The following is a 20,376-nucleotide window of genomic DNA, read 5'->3' as shown; positions in this document are numbered from 1 at the left end:
TGGGTGCTTTGATTGTTTGTTCCTGCATGGCAGGGGGTTGGACTTGATGGCCCTTGGGGTCCCTTCCACCACTACGATTCTATGGCACATATACATGTGCTCAGTTGGCGTTCCAATTGTGACTAGACAGCCTAAGAGCAACCCATCTAATATTGTGACCAGTCCAACCATACTATCAGTCCAGAAGTGAGAATGGACTAAAATGGATCAAAAATTCATAATTAATAAGCATTTCCTAATGATGGTGCTGGGAATCTGCCAAGGTTCATAAGGAAAGGAGCTTTTTGTATTGTCTTCTGAGGAGTGCAGTGCTGAATTTCTTTGATGTGTTTCCAGGGAAAGCACAAACTGCACGTGGACACTGGCCTCGAGGGCAAATGGTGCGGCCTCATTCCTGTCGGGAGCTCTTGCAATGATGTCACCACAACAGGCCTAAAATGGAACCTCAGTGAGTAAAGATTTTGATGCTACCAGGTCTTGTGTGTGTAGATACTAGGTTAGATCCAATCAGCTTTTCTGCTGGTGAAAAAAGGGGTCACCCCAAAAAGGCTACGCTGGGGCTCATGGACAAAAATTGTGTGGGATAGAGGTCGGGTTGCCCACCTACAGATGACTACCTGGGCAACCGCCCAGAATTTCAGCTGATCTCCAGATGATGGAGTTCAGTTCACCTGAAATGCTTTGGAGGACGGAGTCTGTGGCTGTCATGAGCAAGTCCCCGGGCTGAGGACTCTGACATAGAGCCTAAAGACACCATGGATCTGGAACTGACTCCTTGTGGGGAGATGCAGGCAGCAGAACCAGCTCCAAGCCTTTCCCTGCAAGGAGATGGGAATCAGCCCTCCCCTGCCAGCCAAGGCAGAGCTTGATGCTGTGCAGCTGGGCCCCCACCCCAGGAGAAGCTCTGATATTGCTTCTTGATATGGCAGAAGGCTCTGTGAGCTAGAGACATTTGTGTCCAAGGAGGACTAAGTCTCTGCCGGAGCCTGACCCCATTAGCAGGGGTGTTTTACTTAAGCCCTGTTTTGGGCTTGGCTCTGCTTGGGTGTGAGGAGTGTGCTTTGCTGGGAAGCTTCACGCACCTGGTCTTCCTGAACTCTGGCTCTCGCCCTGCCTGTGCTGACTCTGAACTGCCCGATTATACATTTGCTTGCCACCTGCATTGACTCTGGACGATCTGACCATGCCTTAGCTGACACCTGGTGGCAGCACAATGACATTATACTCCACTAAGTTCCTTCACCTTCCCAAATCCTTCATTCCCCAGGCTTCACCTCCTAAACCTCCCAAATATGGCACTCCAGCTTAGATGGAAAAGCTGAGTGGAAAAGCTGGCTGGATCCTACCTACAGTTCTCTTTTGTTTTAAGGTGCTTTCTTAAAGATACAGAGGTCACGAGTGAATGTACAACTATGAGTGTGGATTGTTATTGACATCTTTTTTGAGATCTAGTTAGCAGACCCCAGCAAACATTTTTACATCCTGCTTGTTCTTGAGTGGGGAGCTGTTGTACTATGATTATATAAACGCAATAGTATGTATTGGCTTGTGCCTGTGACATATCATCCAGTAAAGCACACTAGTTGGAGTCCCATGAGGTAACTTCTGAACGTTGATAGAGATTTTGGGGATCTCCCTCGTTCTTCAGCAACTCCTGAAAATGGGTATACTCATTTTCATTCAGTATAGGTTTCAGAATCTCTGGTTTAAATTAACAACGTCTTGCTATTGTGTATCAGAGTTTATATTTCCATTCCCTTGTTTAGTGTCCTTGTATTTTGCTTTTATTTATTAGGTTTTTTTTCAGTTGCCACTCACCCAAAGGGTCTCTCCCAGTAACTTACATCATTAAAACAGTATAAATGAGTTGGAAACAAAAGCAAATAACAAATGTAAAATATGAACACTAAAATATCAAACTATTAAAATATGTGGCTAGCACCATCCCTGTAACAAAACACCCAAACATGTGGATTACACTCCAAAGGTCAACCTAAACAAATTGTTCTTATGTGCCCTGTTCAGCAGGGCACTGGTGTTATCTAAGGGGCTTTCCGCACTACAGAAGGGAGCTAAGGTCAACTCAGTTCCCTTCAGTGGGGGGCAATTCCAGGCTGTCCGCACAGCAACTTACTTGGCCCCCTGGAACCGAGCTAAGTGGGCGGGATCATCTTGGTGCCTGTTTCGCTCCTCGATCGTGATTGGAGCTTGTGTTACCATGGGAAGCGGGAGCGTTCTTTTTTTTAACAGTTTTTACAGTTTACAGTTTACAGTTACATGCCCGCCACGACTCTCCCGTTCTGCACATGCCACAAAAGCGGCTCCTGATTGGTTGAACGGATAAGGTGTCGTTTCAATGCGTCCGCACTTCGATGCGGTATCGACCTTGTTCCAGCAGAAAGGTGCAGTTCATAACTCAGGGGGTGGAACTGAGACAAAACAACGTTGAGCTCAGTTGCAGTGCGGATACACTGAGGTGAACCTAGATAGAAACCAGTACAACTCTGTCAGTGCGGAAAGCCCCTAAGAGTGCATTCCATAGAATAGGGGCCACAACTGAGAAGCCCCAGATTATAACTAAGCAAGCCATCCTGGGGCATATGAATGATATGAAATATGAATATGAAAGAAATATGAATGATAAATTCTTGTTCCTGGGAGGAAAAAAGCCATAACCGACTGGACTTTTTGCTGGCAATTAAGTAGATTCCCAGGCCTTCGCTTGCTCTGTGCCTCGCTGAGTTTGGTGAGCAAATTCCCTTTTGTAGACCAGAGCGGAAAGGTTAAGCTGAATGAAGAGGATTGGTGAATAAATCAGTCCTTGATTCTAGTGTGTTCACATTGTCCTGTAGTCTCCAGAAAAACAACGGAAATGCTAGTGGGGATGCGGCGGTTGCTGTACATGGTATATATAATTAGGGCCGGGAGTTCTCCATTACTATTCAAGTCTGAAAGGTCAGTTGAATGCAATGCTCTGATGAATAAATCAGTTTGCCAGGTCTCTGACGCAGACAAAGGGCGAAGAGGGTTCAGTCTGTAGAGGGGAATTCTTTCCTTTCCTGGCTCGGCTCAGTTTCACAGTCTCCTTCCTAAAAAACGTCTCTGATTTTGTAGCATTGTTTTGGGGAGGGGAATTTCTTTTTCTAAAATTCATGTTTTTAGATATAGCCGCTCCTCTTGTTCTCTTTTTTTCTCTTTTAAAAGGGGGAATCTCTCTTTTGTCTCTTTTCTCATTTCTCTTTGAAGAGAAATCAGTGCGCCCTTTTGTAACTTGCGCCTTTGTGGAGCCTTGAAGTCACACGCTGAAGAGTGGTATTTTGACAGAGGATAGGACCATACTGCCCACGTCTGAGAAATTACTGAATGAACAGCAGTGGTGAGGTGGTTAAGAGCAGGTGCACTCTAATTTGGAGAACCGGGTTTAATCCCCAGCTCTGCCACTTGAGCTGTGTGGAGGCTTATCGGAGGCACTAGATTAGCCTGTGCACTCCAACACACGCCAGCTGGGTGACCTTGGACTAGTCCTTTGCGGCTCTCTCAGCCCCCCACCCACCTCACAGGGTTCTTGTTGTGGGGCGGGGGGAAGAGAAAGGAGATGGTAAGCCCCTTTGAGTCTCCTTACAGCAGAGAAATCGGGGGGGGGAGGGTAAAAATCCAAACTCTGCTTCTAAATCCAAATCCAAATGATGAAATGTTGCAGAAACTTCCCTCCCTCTCCTTTCTTTGTATTTGTCCTTTGCATTTGAGGGAAAGAATCAGATTGTTGGATTTCAACTATTTAGGGGGTTGCACTCCCTGTGAAGGAGCATGTTTGTAGTTTGTGAGTCCTGCTGGTCCCAGACCTAAACGTGTGGCAGTGGTGTCCACAGTTGCCGCTCACCAGCTTCAGTTCTTTCTGAGTAGGGAAAATCTAGTCAATGTGGTGCATGCTCTGGTAGCATCCATGTTGGATTACCTCGCTGCGGTATGTTTCGGACTGCCCTTGAAGACTGTCCAGAAGCTACAGTGGGTATATAGAATGCTGCAGTCAGAATGTTTACTGTAGCCGGTTGAGGGACCAGTTTGCTGGATCCCAGTTTGCTTCTGGGCCCGATTGAAAGTAACTAGCCCAAAAGTCACCCAGTAGATTTCATGTGTAGGAGTGGGGAAACAAACCAAGTTTGCCAGATAAGAGTCCGCCACTCATATGGAGCAGTGGAGAATCAAACCCGGTTCTCCAGATTAGAGCCCACTGCTCTTTAACCAGTACACCACGCTAGCTCCAACCGCACCCAACGTTTATACCTGCAACAGGAAGGCACAAGCAAATGCTCAGCAAATCTTCTCTCTAGCAAAGATGTTCCTCCTAATCTTTCCCGCTCTGTTGACGTAGGCAGGCTATTGGCTCTGGATGCTCGCTGTTTATATTACTGCAAGACACCTGACTTTAAAAGAATAAAAGGGTGTGTGGGCAGTGGTGGGATTCAGCTGGTTTGCACCACTTCAGCAGAACCGGTTGTTAAAATGGTGCTTGTAAACAACCAGTTGTTAAATTATGTGAATCCCATCACTGTGTGTGGATGTATTAACTTTCCCCTTGGCAGCAATGCTATCCTTTATTCATTACGTCATACCTTTGCTCCTCGGCCTGGAAGCCTGCGTACTTTGAACCAAGACATTTAACTATATTTTGAAGAACTCAGCTGACAACATTGGCCTGCATTCATCAGTTCAGAGAACCAAGCTCACTCTTGTGTCTGTCCTGTCTGATGAAGATGGAGGGGGAAGAGGCACAAGTTTGGCCTCCAGTCATATTTCCAGTCATGCGGTTAGGAAAGAAATAGATTATTGAGGAGGGTGAAAACCAAGGTGGGTTGTGAAGAGCTACAGGTAGATCCCTCTAAATTGGAAGAATCAGCAATGATGGGGCCAAGGAAATTCACTGTTTGTCAGTCTAAATCAGTGTGCTCTGGAACACGTTATCCTCACTTTAGGCGAATGCCAATGGGATCTGAACAGAGGTGGGATCCAGCAGGTTCTCACAGGTTCCCGAGAGTAGGTTACTAATTATTTGTGTGTGCCGAGAGGGGGTTACTAATTGGTGATTTTGCCACGTGATTTTTGAATTTGTTACACCCCGCCTCTCAGCAGTAGCGCGCAGAACTTGAAGCAGTCTAGCAGGAGGTGCACCGGCGTGCGTGGCAGCCTGCGCCTGCGTGCATTCGTTTCCCGCCCAAGGACCGGCGCAGTGGCTGCGTCCTTGCCACAGCCCCGCCCAGGAATGCCCTGCCCCGGAATGCCCGGCCACACCCCCGTCGTGCCCCGCCCAGCCCCATTGGCGCTACGCCACAGTTTGAATCCCACCACCATGGGAACCTGTTACTAAAATTTTTGGATCCCACCACTGGATCTGAACTGACCAAGGCTGGTTAGGAAAGTAGTGTTTGAGTTGTAGTGGATAGGTCAATTAAAATACTGGAAAATAAAATACATGGAATACATGGAAAAGATAACCTTCATCGTGTGGATTGTTAGGAAAGAAATGAGGAAAAACATGGCCATGTTGTAATGAAAGCTTGTATAGAACTACTGTGCACTTTGGAGTACTGTGCACAGTTTTTTGTACAGTTCAGAAGAGGTCAACCAAGATAGCGGAGGGATTTGAGCACCTTTTCTGTATGGAAACGCTGAGGAATCAGACTATTGTGTTTGGGGGGGGGGAGGAGATGATAAACGGGGATAATATAGAAGTTTACTAAAATTATGCCTGGGGTGGGAAAAGTGGATAGAGGGAGATTTTTCTTTCTACTAGGAGCATCCGATGAAATTGTTGAGCAGTAGATTCAGGACAGGCAATGAAAATACTTCATTACTTATCAAGTAATGTGTACTGTGGGACTCACTAGCAGTTCTTGAATTGGTGGCCATGACCACAGATGACTTTAAGAGGGAATTAGATTTGTGGAGGCTAGGTCTGGACATACATTGTAGTGTAGCGGTTAGGAATGGTGGACTCTAATCTGGATAGATTGGGTACGTTTCCCTGCTCCTCCACATGAAGCCTGCTGGGTGGCCTTGGCCTCAAAGGGAACTGGTCTCAGTTCTCTCAGAACTCGCTCATCCCCACCTACCTCACAGGGTGTCTGTTACAGAGAGAGGAAAGAGAGGACTTTGTAAGCCTCTTTGAGACTCATTATTGAGAAAAGCAGGGTATAAATCCAAACTCTTCTGAATGGCTACTGGCCTTGGTGATTAAAAGGAAACTACAGAGCAGAGCTAGGAAGCAGCATCGGGGAAAAAATCTTGGCCTCTGTGCCCTGTTGGTTGGCTTTCTGTTCTGGCTGCTGCATGAAACAGGATGTTATATTAGATAGACCACTGACCTGATCTGATAGGACTCGTATGGATTATATATAAAGTTGTAAGATCTCAGAGAGAAGAACTTTTTTTCTTCCTGGAAATTCTGCTTTTTCAAGTAAAAAGTCTATGGAGGTCATGATGCATTATCCTCTCTTGTGCATTACTCTTCACCGAGGGCAGGTTGGGAAGGCCTCACCTCGTGCTTTATAAGCCATAAAATCGACAGGCAAATAATAGAGCAATACAGAATTATTGAAAGCTTTCCACTTTGCCCTGAACTGCTTGTTATGTGTCATTTGTTTCTCAATCCTGGATGAATATATGGCTGGAGGTCCTGTTATCCTCGAGTGAGATGATTCAATGGCAAGAAACGTCAAATAGAAAAATAGGAATCCAGCTCCATTTCTGACCAACAACGATTTCTACCTTCCCTGCAAACCAGGATTCTGGTCCACAGCTTATTGGCAGTTCGGAAGTCCAGTTTGTAGGGGAAATGGAAACTTCTGTTTTTCAGTTCTGGCCTAACTGTAAATGATGGAGCACCTTGACTCCCAAAATATCTCATGATCCAGCCTCAGGCAAGGCAAGGTGGAATACCAGTATCATCAAGACAGTCTCTGGATGATAGTCTAAAATTTTGGTGCTGCTATCTTTAAAAATGCGCCCCATGCAGGCTGAAACATGAAAAACCATCGCAATATACCAAAAAAATCACAGACCCAATTTTTTCGGGTATACCCGAATATTCGGGTATATCTGAATATGTTATTTGTCTTGTTCAGGCATGCAGATAATTTTATGCCTGAATAAATCCGAATCTGAATTTTACCAAATTTCTAGGGTATTGACCAAGCCTAGTCATTACAACTGAATCTTCTCACCAGATCCACACAAAGGAAAATGCAGTGACTGGGGTCTCTTCTGCACCAGTCCCTGAAAACATTTGCAAATGTTTGCAAAATGTTTTCAATCCTCCCCTCCCCCATTTGTCTGCATTAATCCCCTTGGATCAATTACTGGCCACCATTTTATTGTTCCTTTTTTAAAGAAAAATTATTGAATTCAATGCTTTAATGTTTCAGTGCTTCAGGTTGCGATCCTCCACAGCTTGCGTTATTGATGCTATGTAGATTTCACCTCCATTAAAAAAAACAACGATGACAATTAACAGGCAAGACGACCAGAGTGAGCTCAGAAAATGGTACCAAGGTGGAAGTACAGGGACTGTGGAGGAGCTTGGGAAACACCTTAAAGAAATACCATTACAAGTCCAAACATTTTGAAAAAGTATTGTCAAAGGGTTTCACTAGAGTGTTGTGGGTTTTCCAGGTTGTATGACTGTGTTCCAGTAGCATGTTCTCCTGACGTTTCGCTTGCATCTTTGGCTGGCATCTTCAGAGGATCTCCTCTGAAGATGCCAGCTGCAGATGCAGGCGGAACATCAGGAGAACATGCTACTGGAATACAGCCATACGACCCGGAAAACTCACAACATTTTGAAAACATTTCATCGAAAGACTCGCTAGAAAAGAGTATTTAAAATGTTTTTCAGGCTGGAAATAAAACATGTTGGGGTAAAAACATTGCAAAATTCTTCAAAGAAAACTTTTTTATTTTCTGCCTCAAAACGTTTTAAAGTGTCTTATGTGGAAAGTGCCTGTGCTAGCTGATATATGCGACTCTGATTCACATCTGCAGGCTATTGCTGAGAGACATTTGTGGTAAAAAAGAGCCTCTACCAAGATGGTTTCATAGGCGAATTCCGCTTGGGCCAAAAACAGTGGTGTGAAAACGGTGTAGAAGGGTTTAAAACGGTGTAAAAGGGTTTACACCGTTTTCACACCGTTTTCATACCGCTGTTTTTGGCCCATGCGGAATCCGCCATAGAGTTGATTCCGTTCTGCATTGAAACAACTTAGAAGGATTATGAATCCTAAAATTACTGAAAGGTTTCTACGTGTACCATTAGTCTCTTGAAGAATACCCAAGACTAACTAGCTTAGTGGGCAATAGAATGATGAATATATACTTTCTGCTTATTTACAGTGATTTATTATTATAAAGCACTACCATGTGTTTTGTGGTTTATACAGTGAATTTCAACCATTAAGCACTACAGTGCACTTTTTGAGTTCATTAAAGAATACACTTGAGATTCGTTTTACTTCTGATCATATGTTTATTCATTGAAGTTAAACAGCTTGTGGCTGCGAGCCATCTTCAGTGTACATTTCTTTGTGTATCACTTGCTGTTTTACACTGACCCCCACTTATTTACTATGGTGGATTAAAAGAGAATTAGATTCATGAAGGGAAGGTCTATTCACATTCAGAGGCAGTAAATTTCTGAATACCAGTGCCAGGAAGCAACGTCAGGGGAAGGCCTCGGCCTCTATGCCCTGTTGTTGGCCTTCCAGAAGAACTGTTTGACTGCTCTGTGAGACAGATGCTACACTAGATGGACCGCTGGTCTGATCCAGCAGGGCTGTTCTTATGTTCTTAACATGCAGTGTGGCCCAATTCAGAGGCACCCTCACCTGGCTGCCCAGGTGAATATACTGGCCACCAACAGGCTTTTACTATAGTAGCTTAGATGGATAATCACTAGGACTCGTCGTAACTCCTTCCCTTGCTCTATGTTACAAGGAAGGTTCCGAAAAATCGACCTGCAAGAGCGGAAATGACCTCATTGTATCACAGCGATTCAAACCACGGCACATATATTGCTCGACTGCCCCAAATACGAGGGATCTAGGACCAGACTTTTTGCTCTTTGTCCTGTCATCTTTAATGAATACTCTGCTGTGGGGAAGGTTACGTTTCTACTAAACAATTCCGCCTCCGAGATTTTAACTTTTGCAGCTAGGTTCCTTATAGAAACTTTGGAATGATTACCTGCGATGGTTCTCCTGTAGGGGATACTTGTTTGGACAATGTTGGCTGTTATACGGATTCTATGCCTAATAAAGGTTTATCTATCTACAGTAGACTCTCACGAAGGTACCAGTTACATGAGCTGGTGTGTTTCCAGGAATCATGCCGAGAAAGGAGAACTGGATAAAACCAAACTGGAGGGGGCCGTGGATTTGTTTTTGCAAGTGTTTTGGGGTCAGTTTGGGGGGATGTTTGTCTGGGGTCTTCAATCCTGACAGGTCTTGCTTGGGTTCCTTACAGAGTTGGCATAGAGAGCACACCGCTCACTTCTGAAAAATACTGGATATGTTTTCTATTGTGCTGTGACTGAAACAGTGGGTTTTCACCTCAAAAGCACTTCGTAATGTTATGTGGGAGTTCTGCTATGCAAAACAAACAAACACACACACACACACCGAAAATCCCATTGGGTACCTGCTCGGGTGCATCTATTTTTAAAAACTTTTGTATTTTTTTTACTTAATTTATATCCCACTTTGCTCTGATCTGGATGGCTCCGGCTAGCCTGATTTCATCAGCTCTCATAAGCTTATCAGGGGCGCCTGGTCCTGATGTGCCACAGGCCCCATCAGGATTGGGCCCTCACAGCATTTTCACTCTTCATGCTAACGATCAATTGCTTCTCTAAAATGATGTCTATGGGCTTGGGTTAGCCCTGTGGCTATCATAACATTAAGTTGGCTCTCTGGCTCCAGAGTTCATCTGCAGCTCTGAAGCGAAATGTTCTACTTGTTTTTCTGACCCTCAGTGAAGGACATATGTTGGTTAGGTTGACTTGGTCGATTTAGAATTTACAGGGAAATTACAGGCCAGTCAGTTTGACATCTGTTCCTGGTAAATTAGTAGAATCTATCATTAAAGATAAAATTATAAAACATGTAGAAAAGCAAGACCTGCTGAGAAAGAGTCAGCATGAAACTTTACTGCAGAGACAAATCCTGTCTTGGAAACTTACTAGAGTTCTTTGAGGGTGTAAACAGGCATGTGGACAGGGGTGAACCGGTGGACATTGTCTACATGGATTTCCAAAAGGCTTTTGACAAAGTTCCTCACCAGAGACTGTTGAGAAAACTCAGCAATGAAGGAATAAGAGGGGAAGTCCTCCTATGGATTAAAAACTGGTTGAGAAACAGGAAACAAAGAGTGGGTGTAAATGGGAAGTTCTCACAATGGAGAGATGTCGGGAGTGGTGTCCCCACAAAAGGATCCGTTTTGGGACCAATTAACTCTTTAACCTATTCATAAATGACCTGGAAGTAGGGGTGGGTAGCGTGGTGGCCAAGTTTGCAGATGATACCAAATTATGTAGTGTAGTGAGAACCACAAAGGTTAACGAGAAAGAGCTCAAAGCGGACCTTGATAAATTAAATGAATGGGCTCCAGAAATAGCCGTACAGTTCAGTAGCAGCAAAATGTAAAATGATTTACACAGGGGCAAAAAATCCAAACTTCACATACACGCTACAGGGGTTAGTCTTCTCAGTGTAACCAAGAGATTCAATAGGTAATGACCCAGTAGAGAGGCAACGCCTGACGCAACTGCATTCCACAACCCGAAGCGATGGGCGACCTTCTCCAGCCCAGAACCTTATCTCACGAGGAAGATGAGACCTCCACGATTCCCATAGGAGGAAATCAGAGAGGGGGGATAGGATAGACAAAGATTATAACCTGTGTTTCTGGCAGAGATCACCTTCCACCACTGCATGTACTTGCCAAGCTTTCTAAGATGTCTAGATAAAAGCGATGCTTTTACGCCAAAGAGCCTTTTATTTCTGCTTCTATAAATTCCCCTTACATTGTGGCAGGAATCCTAATTCATCTATATTCCTAGTGCAGTGGACCTCTGTGGTGCCTCGGCATGGAGAGGTTGAATGTTTCTGGGGAAGAGTGCATTGCCCCTTAAGAGGGCTCCGACCTTTTCCCCTTCTGGATCTGGAGAACCCGGCGGGAGAGCGGGTCTCGCTGGTGACTCTTTCCCGTCGCTCGTATCCTTGCACGAGTCTTCCCCTTTACTCCGTTGGAGCGAGGGGCGTGAAGACGACCATGAGGGACTTTTACATGAGTCGTTTGGGGCGCTGTCTATGGATCGAGCGCCTGTGGATCCGGATATCTACCCGTTTTACGTATGGATTACAAACCTCAGGTGCAACCTGTCCGCGGAGGAGGCGGGCCTGACCACCTTTCATGCGGCAACCCAGGGGTCCATCGAGCGATTCCTGGACTTCGTATTTTAGTGATGCTCCCAAAGAACCACATTGGCACAGCTTTTTTTCGAGGCCCGTCCGAAGACCACCGGTGACACTGGGACTATACCAGGGATTGGGAGGGGTATCATTACCGTCCTCCGATTGGACCCCCCTGATCCCGGACCAATGGCGGCACCTGAGAGATGCCCGATGGAGCCACCGGTGGAAGTGATGCGATGCCAGCGTCCAGGCGGCGAGGAATCCGGAGAAAGCCTACACTCCCAGCCGGATCTATTCCCTCTCCCATCGAAAGAGAGCTTGGATGAGGAAGTGGGCCGACTGCGAGATACTTAAGAACTGTGGGCCCGTGAGCGTAACTATGGGAAGGCAGGAACGGGAACAGCTACAACGAGAGCGTGAAAACCTGCAGAGAGACCGGGAACAGCTTAAGCAAAGAAATCCAGCTTCAATTGGACCCGTTACCAAGGATGCGGCTCCAGCGGCAATATGCGCAGAATCTATCAGTCCATGATAAAGTCCTGGAACACTCCAAACTGAACTTACGAAGCGTCAGCGTGAGAGTGTTCGGGCCTTGCGCACTCAAAGTGAACTTACTGCAGCTGTTCAGCGGGGCCGAACTGGCTAAAGTGGAGCGAGGGAAAGCAGCTTTGCATGCGCGCCAGGATGCATTGACTGCGCAAGGAGGGAGAGCTGGCTGCGTTGGGGAGGGGACTGAAGCAGCAGCAGACCAGGGCAACCCAAGTTGGAGTCTAGGCTGTCACGCGGTACAGCCGGCGCCCGAGGGGCGGCGCTGCTGAGTCCAACCACCTTCCAAGGACTGGCTCCCCACCCGGAACACACCAGCGGCACCCGGCGCTGATACCTCCACCGATTCAGCCCCCCCCCCTGTAACCGCTGCCTCCAACCGCTCAACCTGCTTGCCAACCCCGCCCGCCCCTCGCAGTAGCCAAGGGGAGCCCGTGGAGAGGGGATTCCTGAGACCTCCAATACCTGCCCGTTTAGATGGGACCCAGCTTCCAAACTTCCCTGCACTTCATCTTGCAGCTTCGATGCCCGCATGGAGGGACTATGGCGATTTATACCGGTCTGAGCGCTTTGAAAAATACGGGACATCGGCTCCAGTCCTGGATAGGAAGGCAGCTTAAGCCGACTGGTTTGTGACTCTTTTGAGACCACAAAGATGAAGATACTCGTGACGGTAAACCAGCTTTCGCCTCCAAGCCTTGAGGGCTCGCCTTCTGAAGATCCAGGTGGGTGCTGGAAGATGAAGCTATCCGCACCATCAAAACTATTCAGCAAGGCAACCGCTTCAAGTTTGCAGAATTTGCCCGTGAATTTCATGCATGGCTGGCTGCTGGAGCTCCCCTCCTGAGTGGCTCTGAGCGCATGAAATGCTGAATACTTCTACCGGATGCTGTCGAAGCCCGGCAAGAAGTTGCGTGAAACGGTAGCGCTTCTTTAATTCGGGTCCCCCCTGCATCTTTTGCTGAACATTGGATTGTCGCATTTGGGATCCCCAGAGTGGCGCTCGCTTGGAGTACGCTTTCGTGCCGGGTAGAGTGTCCGCCCACGCCTCGAAGCCGGCCACTTGCGTCCACTCAAGCCAAGCTCCAGCCGCAGCTCTACCGAGACCACTCTCCGAGCGGCCGCCGCCGGGCTGGGAGTTGTGTCTTTACCTCGCGGGAGGTCCCGGTCATCTAGCCGCCAACTGCCCAAAAAAACAGAAGCCAACCACTCCCGCCCGCGCACAAGGCACCCCATCTGCCAAGCCACCTCGCAAACCGTCAGGGCCGCCCCCAACGGGCTCCTCTAAAGCAGTCATCGAAGGCGGCACCCGGAGGGAGGGGAAGCAGCAGGTTGCCTTTCTTCAGCCCCCCAATGGACATGGGATTTACACTCCAGACGCTGTGTGAGTGAAGGCAGCGCTCCCATTACAATCCAAGCGCTTCTGGCCAACCCTTCGCCTAAGCATACTCGTATTATAGCTCTCAGCTCCTTGTGGATTCTGGCGTTCTCCCATTGTTTAATGTAAAGCGGCCCCATTGGGTGGGGCGGAGGAGCTAGGGTCTAGACCAAATCCCCCCTGGCTAAGCTTCCAGTACCCTTCACCCAAATGGATCGGTAGGGTCACTCTGGGGGAGCGAAGGACCCGCCCAGTTCAAAACGCGAACCGCGGTTCTCCTCCGCTTCACACGACCATTGGAGAGAAAATTAGTTTTATTCTGGCGCCAGTGGCCAAACACTCCATAGTTCTGGGCATGCCATGGTTGTTGTTACTATGAACTCAAAGATTCCTTTGGAAAGAAAAGTGATCTTGGAATTCACTCGACCCTTCCCCGCGGGGAAACACATGAATTGGGGAAAACTCTCGAACTTCTCCTGACACACACCACCGGCTTCTATCAGCGTTTATTGTTCCCGATTCTACCGGGCATCCCAATCGGGCGTACTCAAGATCTAGCCAGGGTATTTCAGGAGTACAAGAATGCGATCAGTTGCCACCCCCCATAGAGACACTGGACTGCAAAATGCGTTAATTGGCTACAGCCAGGGAGCGCAGAACTGCCCGCAAAGGTAGGGAATCTACCGTATGAGTCCCAATGAGGGAGAGAAGGAACTTCGTGCCTTCTTAGGACAAGAACCTCGCTTCAGCTGGGTTCATAATGGGCGGGCTACCAAACACACACATGCTGCTCCTGTATTGTTTGTAAAAAAAGAAAGATGGGTTCTTCTACGGCTCTGCACAGATTTCTCGTACCGAGGTCTCAATGCAGTCTCCCTGTCCAATAAATACCCTTTGCCTTTGATCAAGGACCTTTTAGACGCATTGGGCAAAGGGTACGATCTTTACCTAAGTTGGACTTGGAGAGAAGCTTACTACAGGGTCAAGAATTGCTGAAGGCTATGAACATACTTGACTGCATTTAACAGAAAGTTTGGACAGTTTGAATACTTAATAATGCCATTCGGTTAAGTGGGGCCCCCGGAGCTTTTATGGCCCTCATCAACGAAGTTCTCCATGATTTATTGTACAAGGGAGTAGTGGTGTACTTAGGATGACGTTTTAATTTATTCACAAACCATGGAAGAGCATGGAAGCATTGGTTCGGAAGTATTGGAAACGCTTTGCTCAACAACTCCCTCTTTGCCAAACTTTCTTCCAAGTGCTGTTTCCACCAGAAACCCTCTCCTATTGACTATTTAGGTTTACCGAATGCTCGCTCGAGGGGCCTAAAAATGGATCCTACTAAGATTGATGCGGTCCCTCCAATGGTCGGCTCCCCACCAACCGAAAAGAACTCCAATCTTTTTCTAGGTTTTGCTAATTTCTATCGATGGAGCTTTATACCCCAATTACGCTGGAACTGACTTCTCCCTCTCACTGACCTCTTCACGCACTCAAGGGTAAAGATCCACTGTATCCGCCAAGCCTCGGAGGCCCCCCTTTCCTGGTCTGAAGAATGTCAGACAAGCTCCTTTCTGTAGCTCTTAAAGGTCTGCTTTTACCAATCGAATCCCTATCCCTAAAGCACACTATTGACCCAGATCTCCCCGCTTGTGGTTCACGTGGATGCCTCGGACAAAGCGCTTGGGGCAGCCCTGTTGCAGAGAAATAAAAGATGATAAGGCTGGTTCCTGTGTGCTTATTATTTATCAAAGAAATTCTCCGGGTGCTGAACTCAACTGGACTGTGGGGGATAAAGAGATCTGCGGCCATTAAAGTAGCACTCTCCACTTGGCGCCACTGGCTGGAGGGCTAAACACCCCTTTCAAGCTCTTGGTCCGGATCAACAAGAACTTCACATGTCACTCTCCACCCCTTCAAGATGTCCGCAAAGCTTAACTTCGTTGGGCCGATTTCTTTTCTCGCTTCTCTTTACGGTCCCATTTTTTCCCCGGAAAAACTCAATAGAATTGGCTTCGATGCGCCTCTCGCGCCTACCGGGGGAGGGTGGAGCCAGCTTACCGGACATTCCACAGCGACTGTTCTCTCCCCTCCCAATTAGGGGCTGGCTGTCACCCGATCCTCAGATTACCATCCACTCTCCTCCTTTCTCCGCCCATTTCCCAGCTCCTGGTCTCTCCCTTTCCTACCGGAGACTTGAGGGAGTATGGGCGACGCTGAAGCCTATCCGGGCGGAGGAAGGCTTAACTCCTGAAGTTATGGCGCTTTGGCAGAATGGCGTTTGGCGGCGGGGATTGTTGTTACGTCCCTCCCTCCCTCCGCAAGCAGGTTCTCGAGGCCTGCCATGATGCCCGCTCGGCTGGACATTTTGGCTTTCTAAAACTTCTGCATTTGGCCCGCCGGGTCCAATTACCTGGTGGCGCGCGATGCGCAAGGACATTGAGACGATATATTAAAGGTTGCTCTGTTTGTTGCAGAAGCCAAGACCGTTCCGGAAAAGCCCCATGGTCTGTTGAAACCTCTCCCGGTGGCCTCCTGCCTGAAGTCATCTCCATGGATTTTTTATTACAGATTTGCCAGAAAGTCATGGCAACACAGTCTTGTGGGTGGTGGTGGACTTATTTTCTAAACAAGCCCATTTTATTCCATGTTAGCTTCCATCCCTCTCCGCTTCCTAAGTTGGCTGCGCCTTGTTCATTCCCAGCATGTTTACCCGCTCTACACTCCGCCCCCGTATAAGATGGGTCTCCGACCGCTGCCCCCAATTCATTTCAAAGTTCTGGAAAGCTTTCTAGGTGTTTATTTAGGGGCCAGCCCGGCGGTTGCCGTCACTCTCACCACGCTCAAAGTGACGGTGAGTCGGAGAGAACGAACAGAGACCTCTAGAGCAGTATTTACGCTTTATTTACAACCAACTACCACCAAGACAATACCCAGGTGCGGGAAGCCTCATTCCGCTTTGCGGAGTACGCCTATAACAATGCGGTTCATAGCAGTACAAAAAAACCCCTTTGAAATTGTGTCTGGTCGCCTCTCTTCCCCCAACCGCTGTCCGCCGAATCTGCACCAGCTAAGGAAGCATTATGGATCCCTCCTCGAGAGTTTCAACAATGGATTTCGCCTTCTGGCCTGAGGGTGGAAATCGGTCCAGACACTTGCTCTTACAACAGGCTAAAGACTCCCCAAAGAAGCTGCAAGTACGGATGCAAGCACCCTTCGGATTTCCCTCTGCATGTAGGCCTGGGTGTATTTTGTCTACCAAAAAATCTCGGTGAAAGCGTGCATAAATTCTTTTCTAAACTAGGCAAAGATTCGTGGGACCTTTTCATAGGATTACTAAAGAGCTGATTAATGGATGTCCCTCACTCGTCCCGATTGGATTTTGCCTAACTCCTCTTAGTAACATTCATCCTGGGTCTTCCATTCCAGTTTACTCAAGGAGGCTCCCGTTTCAAGCTCGATGTTCACTAGCGGTAGGGACTGCCCGGAGAGTATCCCCACCGGGACTATTATTGATGGCCACAAGCATTTCACGAAATTGGCACGCCATCCTGGACTCTCCACTTTAATCGCATGGCACGCTAAGGCAATATTTAGTCTCTTTGGGTGGGGTATTCCTCTGGGTATAATCAATGGGGTTATTCCGAAAATATTGACGCCCCCGCCCTTATTTCTGCTTTCCACCGCGCCTTTCCAAGCACGATAACCTGGGAGAGGGTCTTCTTTAAGGGAGGCAGAGTGCTAAAGGGATTCAATGGTGTTGGACCGGGAGGGGGCAGCCGCCTGGCCTTGACTGCATTCCACAGCCCGGGCGATGGGGCCAGCTTCATCCGGACCGGAGACCTTATCTCGCGTAGGGAGATGAGACCTCCGTTCCCATGGGAATCCGGGAGGGGGGATGGGATGGACAGAGTTATAACCTGTGTTTCTGGCGGGAGATCTTATTCCTGCCACTGCGTGTACTTGAGCTTTCTAAGATGTCTGAATAAACGGTCTTTTACACCAAAGAGCCTTTTATTTCTGCTTCTATGGAATTCCTTACAATCAGTCACAGACCAGGAAAGGGATTTAGGCGTCTTAGTTGATAGTTCCATGGGAATGTCAACTCAATGCATGGCAGCTGTGAAAAAGGCAAACTCTATGCTGGGGATCATTAGGAAAGGAATTGATAATAAAACTGCAAAGATTGTCATGCCCTTATATAAAGCAGTGGTGCGACCACACTTGGAGTACTGTGTCCAGTTCTGGTCGCCGCATCTCAAAAAGGATATTGAGGAGATAGAAAAAGTGCAGAGAAGGGCAACAAGGATGATTGAGGGACTGGAGCACCTTCCCTATGAGGAGAGGCTGCAGCGTTTGGGACTCTTTAGTTTGGAGAGGAGGCGGCTAAGGGGGGATATGATTGAAGTCTATAAAATTATGCATGAGTTAGAAAATGTTGACAGAGAGAAATTTTTCTCTCTTTCTCAAAATACTAGAACCAGGGGGCATTCATTGAAAATGCTGGGGGGAAGAATTAGGACTAATAAAAGGAAACACTTCTTCACGCAACGTGTGATTGGTGTTTGGAATATGCTGCCACAGGAGGTGGTGATGGCCACTAACCTGGATAGCTTTAAAAGGGGCTTGGACAGATTTATGGAGGAGAAGTCGATTTATGGCTACCAATCTTGATCCTCTTTGATCTGAGATTGCAAATGCCTTAACAGACCAGGTGATCGGGAGCAACAGCCGCAGAAGGCCATTGCTTTCACATCCTGCTTGTGAGCTCCCAAAGGCACCTGGTGGGCCACTGCGAGTAGCAGAGAGCTGGACTAGATGGACTTTGGTCTGATCCAGCTGGCTTGTTCTTATGTTCTTATGTGTTTCCTGGAATCTCCTTGGTAGCTCCACTGAAAGATGGTGTTTCGTCACACTTTAAAAGCTACGTGAAGGTTGGCCCTGGTTAGTATATGGATGGGTGACCAGGAAGTTTAGGTTTGCTATTAAGAGGCAAGCAATGGGAAACCATATCTGAACATCTCTCACATTGAAAACCCAGTGGGGTTGTCCTAAGTCAGCTGAGCCTTGATGGCACTTTCCACCCAGAGGCAGAGCAAGGTGAAACTGTGCCCGGGGCGCACTCACCCTGCGCCCCTGCTGCAGCATCGCCACGCCCATGCCACGCCCCCTTGATGGCCCAGCCACGCCTCCACCACTGCTCCATCTGGGGCAGTGATGGCGAACCTTTTTGAGACCGAGTGCCCAAACTGCAACCCAAACCTCACTTATTTATCACAAAGTGCCAACACGACAATTTAACCAGAATACTGAGGTTTTAGTTTAGAAAAAGCAACTCAAACATTACCATCTTTTGTCTTAAAAGGCATTGTGCTCTGCCACACACTCGGACTGCGGCGTAGGTGGTGGTGGAAGGCGCACTCTCTGTGGAGCTGACATGGTGCCCAAGTGAGCTCGGGGTTACTGGGCCTGCTGCCTGGTCTGGTAATGAGGTGGGGGAGAGGAGGTACTCATGGGGCGGTAGATGGTACTTACAGCAAATCAGGTTGACTCAAGAGGACCTCCTTGAACCTCAACCCCAGCCGACAACAGCCTCTGGTGGGGCGGGGAGAGGCGGGAAGGGGGAGTCTATGAGTTTGTGCTGGGGTGAAGGCACGTGTGCCCACAGAGAGGACTCTGAGTGCCATCTCTGGCACCTGTACCATAGGTTCGCCACCACTGATCTGGGGCGTCATGCCCACCCATCCCGTGGGCGCTACGCCACTGCTTTCCACTGCCATTTCCCACCTTTCTCCTTAATGGGGATCCACTGGACTCATCTAATGTAGCTCTTTGAATCTTGACCTGGTGGGATTTCTTTTGGAATAACACATTAGAAATCCTTGTCTACTAAGGAAAAAATCCACCAGGTAAGTTTCTAGTTAGTTTAGAATGTTAGCTAAAATGGTTTTATTTATCAAGACATTTGAGTCATGGGGAGAAGGCTGGTATTGATTCTGAGTTGTGGTTTTGTGTGCTGAGTAGTGAAGGTTCTGACTTGGCAGGTCTGGGTGTGTTCTCTACATTTGTATACTTTCAGAGCCTTCAGGACAGGGTGGTATAACAAATCTGATGATAGAAATAAAAGTTGATAAGTCTAGTAATGAAACCTGAAATCTATTCCGTTTCCCTCTAACAATGTTACTAAATGAAACTAGATATCTTGATAACATGTCTAACTCTACAGGAATCAATACATCCTCGTAGGGCTGATAGGGGGATTTTCATTATTTTTTAAAAAAAGCAAAGGTGTGATACAAAGGTGTAAAGTAAGTTTCTCCATTTCTGCCTTATTGGTAGCCATAACAGGACTTCCTAACCGGGATTGATTTTGTGACATTTTCATTTTCTCTTCTCTTGGCAAGTCTATTCAGTGCACTCTTCATATTTGGGGAGACTGGTTTCTCGCAGGGTGGAAGTCACATTCGCTGCTAGAAAGCCATCTTCCCAACACAGAAAGCAACTAGATCACATTATGAGAAAGTGCATTAGGTCTGAAAAATATGGTGTTGAATTGGGATCGAGAAACCTTGTTCCATTCCTAATCAAAATGCAGTGGTTTGGACCTATAGAACATACACGTTAGGATTCCATTACCAGAGATAGAAACCCCGCCCCCCTCGCCGCCTTTTCCTAATTAATGCAGTTCCTCTTTTCCCCCTCTCAGGCCCTTTCCCCACTTACCTTAAGCCCCGCGCTACTCTCCGCAAGTAGCGTGGGGTCCCACTGCACTCCCCACGTCAGGGGCGGCAACAGCACAGCCGCCCCGACGCTGCTGCTCTTGCACCCCCTCAGCGCGCGGCATCCCTGGCGCTGGCGAAAACGGCGCCTTTGGATGACCTCGCGCAGAGCGTGGGGTCGTGGGGACGCCGGGACGCGCGCCAGGGATGCCGCGCGCTCAGAGCAGCGCGCAGCGACAGCGGCAGCAGGAGAAGTGGGGAAAGGTCC

At 47.8% G+C, this 20,376-nt stretch overlaps 1 protein-coding gene across 1 annotated transcript in view; it reads left to right on the top strand.

The window, feature by feature from the left end:
* The window catches only part of TPK1 (thiamin pyrophosphokinase 1), a 303,106-nt gene extending 299,813 nt beyond the window's left edge, over positions 1-3,293 (top strand). The window contains exons 8-9 of the mRNA XM_048510448.1: positions 337-448; positions 3,247-3,293. Coding sequence (XP_048366405.1) covers positions 337-448; positions 3,247-3,293 — 159 coding nt within the window. The remainder of the gene's footprint in view (positions 1-336; positions 449-3,246) is intronic.
* The last annotated feature ends 17,083 nt before the right edge of the window (positions 3,294-20,376 follow it).

This window comes from Sphaerodactylus townsendi, linkage group LG11 (genome assembly GCF_021028975.2).
Source record: "Sphaerodactylus townsendi isolate TG3544 linkage group LG11, MPM_Stown_v2.3, whole genome shotgun sequence".
Lineage (NCBI taxonomy): Eukaryota > Metazoa > Chordata > Lepidosauria > Squamata > Sphaerodactylidae > Sphaerodactylus > Sphaerodactylus townsendi.
This window is presented reverse-complemented; position numbering and strand designations above follow the sequence as displayed.